The sequence below is a fragment of the Chanos chanos genome, chromosome 5 (genome assembly GCF_902362185.1).
Source record: "Chanos chanos chromosome 5, fChaCha1.1, whole genome shotgun sequence".
Taxonomy (NCBI): Eukaryota; Metazoa; Chordata; class Actinopteri; order Gonorynchiformes; family Chanidae; genus Chanos; species Chanos chanos.
In genome coordinates, this window is record NC_044499.1 from 11,286,264 (window position 1) to 11,293,259 (window position 6,996).

Here is a 6,996-nt window from a genome sequence, read left to right on the forward strand (position 1 = left end):
TCGTGAGATCAGCACCGAGGGTAGGGCCAGATTCTGTTCTTTCTCTCTCTCTTTCCCTGTTCTGTTCATTCTCTCTCTCTCTCTCTCTCTCTCTCCCCCTCTCTTCCTCTCCCCCCCCCCCCCCCCCCCCCCTCCATGTGTGTTTCATCCAGCCATAAATCTTTTTGCTTCTCTTCACTCTCCTTTGCCCCCTCTACTCTCAGTGTGCTTGTTTGTCTCCATTGAGTATGTCTTCTACGGGAGGCAACTGAGCTGATGAAAAAAAAAAAGTTGGCCTTCGAGCAGCGTTTCATCGCTGGCATTTTCTACGCTCAGAGGCTGCGCACATCTCACAGTGAAGCCCATCACTTCGAGTGGTTGTCAAAATTACAAACAGATAAGCTGATACGTATCAGTAATTTATGCGAGTTTCAGAATCTTGATTAATCAAATTTAGCACTGTTAAGATGAGATCATTTAGATAATAATTTAGATGATTTAGATCATTTAGATGATTTTGTTTGTTTTTTTTATTTATTGACTCTGCAGTGAATGCCATATCTGTCTGAGGTAAAATGAGGCTGTATAATGATATCTGTGTGTGGATTCACTGACTGGGCAATATTGGTATAGCATCCCATCGCTCGCTCAGGGGTTTTATTTTCCTTTCACTTTTATTTAATCTCCACTGGTCCTTCTGTGTGTTGTTTTTGGACGTCCTTCTGTTTGCTGTGGATTATCTCCTGCCAGCAGAGCGCTGTTGTTACTATCTTATGTTTGTGTGTTGTGTGTTTAAGATGTGTGCCATTGACAAGGAAACACACACACACACACACACACACACACACACTTTAACACCTCTCTCATTTTCTCTTGTTTTGCTGTTTGATGGGAAAAACACTGGGCTGTATGTTTGGAGCGGTGTGATAAGAGAATGAGGGGAGGGAGGGGGAGGGGGAATAGGGCTCAGTATTATTGCGCTCTTTGGCATGTATGCATGTTAGTGACTGGCAGCTTGTGGCCATAAGAATAATAGGATAGCATGCGAATAGTACTTGTTATTATCTGTGTCCACTTCATGTAGAGATTATGTCTGTACGAGGTGGGTGTGGCCGAGAGAGAGGGAGGGGGGGTTTTTATCTGGTTGCTGTGGTGCTCAGCACGATCTTGTCTGTCAGAGCTAGAGTGGTGTGGGTCATCAATACAGAAAGGTTCTGAATGTCTCTCTCTCTGTCTCATCCTGTCCCTCTAATACACGCGCACGCGCACGCACACACACACACACACACACATGCACACGCATGCACACGCACACAGGCGAGCACATGCAAGCACACACACAAACAGACAAACGCACGCACGTATGCATCCTGTCTGTCTCCCACATACTCAGTGTCACGCTTCTATTGTCTGTACATACTTGCTCAGCTGTCATTTAAAGAGTGTGGCTTTATTTACACTCTGTAGGTTTCAGTCCAATCAATCTGAGTTGACATTTGAACTACAGATAGAAATCAGACCGAAATACACAAACAGTATGTTTGCGAAGTGGCTAATGAGTATAGACTATAAGGTTATACACTAGGATGGAGGTGCCATGTCTCATGCAGCAGGAAGATGGGCTGTTGGTCATAAACGCTATTTATGACATTGCAGGGATACTCTGTAATCTAAAATACACAGCTCCACACTTGTTGTGAATCTTGAATTTGTTGCGGAAATGGAAATGAGGCTCAGTTCATCTTTACGCTAACAAGACCTGCCATTTTATATCTTCATTCTATCTCTGTGCCTGAGTGATTCATCAGCACACACACACACACACACACACACACACACACTCTCTCACTCTCATTCTCTCTTTCATTCTCATCTTGTCCTCAAACCTCCTCCCATCTCTCTGTTTCTGTCGCTCAGCAGCTGTGGTGTTCGGAGACTCACGATGGAGCTTAGTCAGGCAGTGAGCTCCATCTCATCTACTCCACCCACCAGTGCACTCCTTATCTCTACTAGACTTTTGTTCCATTCCACTCTGCTCCATTCAGTCTCATTCACTTCATTATGCTCATCTGGGTTACTCTGACAAGTGGTTGTCAAATCCAATATCCATTTCTCTTTCTTTTTCTCTTTCCGTCTGTCTCTCAGAGGCCCACTCAACTGCAGTGATGTTTGACTGTCTGTACTTGGAGCTCTCTGCCTCTCTGGACCACCGCACCTCAGATTTGCTGGATGCAGCTGTTAGGGCTGCTCGCGGCCACAGCTTGGGGCCTGGTTGGACAGAAGGAGCCCCCGGAGGAGGCCGCAGAGAGAGTCTAACCAGCAGGGCCAAACGTTTCCTCTCTGGGCTGGTACCACGCTCGCACGGGCGTGAAAGGGACAGAGACAGAACCCGAGATCGAGACCACAGTCGAAACCGGGCCTGCAGGATGCTCCGACAGAAATCCCGCTCCTGTCATGATCTCAGCACACTGTAAAACGGCCAGAGTGAATGATAGCGAGAGACAGAGAGATGTAAAGAAAAGAGGGGAGATCATAACAGGAATGAGGAGTTTCATAGGAGAATGTTGAGGGCACGGTTTTTAAAAGGGAACATTGCCGTGTTGGGGTTTAAGATGTGAGACCAGAAAGATACAGTCACAGCCTGACTGTCAAAGATGTTAAAAGGTTACTAGGTCGAAATCAGACTGTATGAAACAGGGCAATAAGGGCAAAAAGCAAGGAGCCCAACCATGCAAGAGAGTAATTTCATTACAGACAATTAGGGATAAGCCATGAGTCATTCATAAGCACATTAGATGCAAGAAACACCTAATTACACTCTCACACACTCCCATTGTATATTATTAAGATGGATAGAAGTCTTAGTATAGCCTATAAAATAGTCCCTGTTATAAGAAGCATGCTAATGACTAGGAGAGTAGAATCCAGTTTACAGTAAGAATACACTAAAGAACTCAGAGGAAGGGACAGTATTGTAGTTCATGCATGGACCTATAGCTATACTACACTTATGATTTCAGACATCCAAAACATCATCACCTACAGACATGCCATTCTATGTGGGAGAAATAAGAAGCCATTTTGACGGTATGACAGAAACTTCTAACGTTACTGTCAAATGTATAACTCATTCTAAATGTACAAATTGCGAAGTGAATAAGATATAAACACCATAGTTTGGAGAAAAGGACTCCAGAGGCTTAATTTCTTTGAGAAATTAGAGTAGAATAGTGTGTCATGAAAATGAAAAATGCTTATGGCCGGGAGAAGTTCAGCATAGCTATCAAAACCACATCTGCGGAGGTTATGTTGAATTACAGGGCTGCTAACTCGGGTTCTTTGCCCTGTATTATGAGATGGAAGACAAATATTTCTGTCACCTCGCCCCCATTCTGAATGTAACATCAGTCCATGGTCATAAACTCACCCTAACTCACTTCATATTCAACATGTCACATGATCAGTAAAACCTGACAACAGTGGGTCGCAGTAAAGGGCAAAACTTAAAGGAAGAAATACCTGTAAACACATTTCACACCACAAATTTGATTTTTTTTTTTTTTTTTTAAATCATTCGTATATGCCGTGGAACAGAGCATTGCTGTGGGAGGCTGGCCACACAGGCTTTATGCAACAAACAAACGTTCTGGAAACGTCTCTGATGCCCAACATGGCAGCGTCATTCAACATTTGTTCATTTGTAAGTCAAATGTTGTTCACTCTGTAAAAAAAAAAAAAAAAAAAGAGAGAGAGAGAAAATAAATTCATTTTATTCAATATTTCTTTGAAAGTATTTTCCCTCCCGTATTATCCAAGCAGAAAGATGACTGCCTTAACATTTGGCCAATATCCAGCTTTTTATTTTATTTTCCAATGAACTTAGTCAGGGGAGAATTCTGCTCAGAACCTGTGGATCGCTGCGGTTTCAAATGGAGAAATCACTACTGCATACAAAAGGACTTCATGGCTGAACTCTGAGGGCAGATGGTAAGCACTGGGACATGAGGTGAGGGTGGATGACTATGACAAGTGATAGTTGCTTGGCGACTGTTGTCATGGAGACAAAGTAGGACTCCGTAGTCTGAATAGCAATACATAACTTTGTGTATCTGTTTGGATTTATGGGGAATTGGGACAGAAGTTAAATTAGAACTACAGTTTGTGAATAATCAGTTAAGGACAAGAGGTCACGACAGACACGCGCACACACACAAATAAAGATGCATGCTCACATAACAACTATTTTCTGACATTGAAAAAAAGGAAGAAGTCCAAATAAGGTGCATAGTGATGAATAACTCACTAGAGAGAGGCAAAAAGAGACATTAGCATGTCCTCAGATACTGAGCATCAATGTTACAGTTACAGCTCCAAGGATGTGAAAATCCTGAAAAGTAGAGGGAGCAGAAACTTTTCTGTGATAAGCACTGTATATTGGACAGTGACACATCATAGTGAGTGTGACAGAATGCCACTTTACTAATCTTACATAAAGTAGACACGCAACAGAAGGGATGTCATTTTGGAGAGTGGATAGTATTGAGTATTTTTTTTCACAGAGTGGTCAGTACCCCTGGGGTACTCACGTGAAGTCATTTTGTGGTGTGTTGCATCATTGTATCCTAGAGGACACTGTCCCTCCAATGCTCGCCTGTGGATAGAAAAAAATGAATAATATACAAAAACATCCATGCTATAAAATGGAGCACTCTGATTAGGAAAATGAAGGATTTGATGAAACTACTGACCTTTACCTCATTCTAATGTTGCTGCAAATGTTGGACTCAGATTAAAAAGGCAATGTGACCCCATGGCACGCATTATAGACTGCTATTGTACGACAGGCCATCTGTAAAATGCCAGAAAAGTAGCAATCAAAATTGTACTACTCTAAAAGCTCACTGAACAGATCCACAAATCTTCTTAATGTGGATTAATAGTGGATCAAGTGGAAAGAGGCCAATTGCATGACTTACATTAATCATGTTTTCGTAAGCGAAGGATAGGCAAAAAGGATTTTTTATAAAACCTTACATCAATGTAAAAAATGCAAACACAGATAACAGTGATGCACAAGAAATTTGATCATGTACATGATCCAATTATAGCATCAGACACACATACATGTGAATTAATATGTCACTTCTGTTCCATCTCAAATTCGTTGTTAAAATATTTGCATGTTATTTTTTTTTTATTAAGTTTCTAGTTTAACACGTTGAAGAAATGTTGATTTTTTTCATATTCTCATCAAAAGTAGTTGCCATCCCAACACCCACATTTCACAGGTGCACAAACTGTATGGAGCAAAAAAAAAAAAAAAAAATCAAACACACACACGCACATACACATAGGCACACACTCACACAGCCATCTAGTGGTTAGAAAATTATCTACATGCATGCATTGCATAGAAAAAGCCAGGCCAAGTTTCAGCGCGTGATGAGAACTCTTCGTGTGCTAGTTATTTATATATTCATTATTAGTAAAGGAACTTTGAGTCAGCAGGAAGACAGATTTCAATTCTCAATATTTTTTTGTATAAGTTGTCAATATTTACTCTATGATCACGATTCTCTCTCTCAATCTGTGTCACAAAAGCATAATTAAAAGCTGCATTTTTAAACACTGACTAAAGGCAAATAATAAAGTTTGTGTTTTTGTATCAGTATGGCCATTTGATCTTGCTTTTGATGTAGTCTAAGAAAACAGTAGTATTTCCATAAGCCTGACATTTCAATATTAGTATGTAGCTTCTTAGTGGATCAAGAACCATCAGTTCAAAGGGCCAAATTACCCATGCGAAATGTTGTCCAGTTCGATCAAAATGCAGCAACTGAAGTTGCTGTGGACATGAAGAAACTCCTGATACAACCATAAACAATCTAAAATAATCGGAGTGATGACACATGACAAATAGTGCTAAAATAACAACCACTGCTATAGGTTCCACAAAACCAGTGAACATTCCACTGGCCATTTGATTCCAGAGTCTTCATTTGCAAAAATATAATGAAATTACCTAAAAGACAACAACAATAAAAAACACAGTTTGAGAAAAGAATAAAAAAGAACTTAAATATAGCATGCAGTGAGGCCTCTCTCTCTCGCTCAGGTCCAGTAGTACTAAAATGAGGCAAATAACTATCTTCCATGAAAGTGAAACTGGGTAAATTACATAAATATATTTAATCCATATAATAATTCCAGACATTTAAGAACTTTTTTTGAATTTGCACAACAGCTCCTGTTCCTTCTGAGCTCTGGTGTGGATTCAAGCAGAGTTTTCTAAGGAATCTCATCCCACAATCCAGGCACTCATGTGACCTCTGTCCACAAAGAAAGTTCCCATGCTGTGTGAGAGGCATTTGCTGTGGAAACACTTTCTTGAATTGAGAGTGTGGTTTCTGTCTACTGTGACTGAACTGATGAGTGACCAGCTTCCCAGAAGTGCTGGTGTTCTCTCCACAATCACAGCTGTAAAATAGCTTTTCACCAACGAGGGTGTGTCAGTGCTCCATCAAGTATGATACTGATGAGAACATGTTCTCGCAATCGACACACATTTTCTTCTCAGGGTGATTTTACAGACGTAACTCAAGGTTGCCAGCTGAGCTCAGGCCTTTTCCACACTTCCTGCTGAGTGGTGAGCACGAATCCTGCTAGCGTGAATCTTCCGGTACACTTGAAATGTGTCTCTCTTGCTGTAAGTCTTCCCACATATGGTGCAGTGGAACATCCCCTGTGTTGAATGAATCATTTGGTAGGACTGTACTGTGCTCAAGGAATTAAAACTCTGCCCACACTCGGCGTAGGCCCTATTGTTGGCATGAATTGCTTGATACGATTTCAGATTTCCCAAGCGAAAAAGGGTTTTCCCACACTCTGTGCAAAAGAAAGGTGTCCTTTGTGTGGGTGATGCTTGTGTGCTTTCAGCGCACTTGCATTTTGGAAACTCATTTCGCAAACAGAACACATGTAGATTTCTCTCATGCAAATGAATGCAGAGTTGTTTTA

General features: G+C 41.2%; 1 protein-coding gene across 1 annotated transcript in view; it reads left to right on the plus strand.

Annotated features, from left to right (window-relative positions):
- Positions 1-2,453, plus strand: part of rem2 (RAS (RAD and GEM)-like GTP binding 2) — an 11,213-nt gene extending 8,760 nt beyond the window's left edge. Inside the window, exons 4-5 of the mRNA XM_030774642.1 lie at positions 1-20; positions 2,125-2,453. The exon at positions 1-20 is cut by the window's left edge and continues 158 nt beyond it. Of these exons, the coding sequence (XP_030630502.1) occupies positions 1-20; positions 2,125-2,453 (349 nt within the window). The remainder of the gene's footprint in view (positions 21-2,124) is intronic.
- Positions 2,454-6,996: the final 4,543 nt, after the last annotated feature.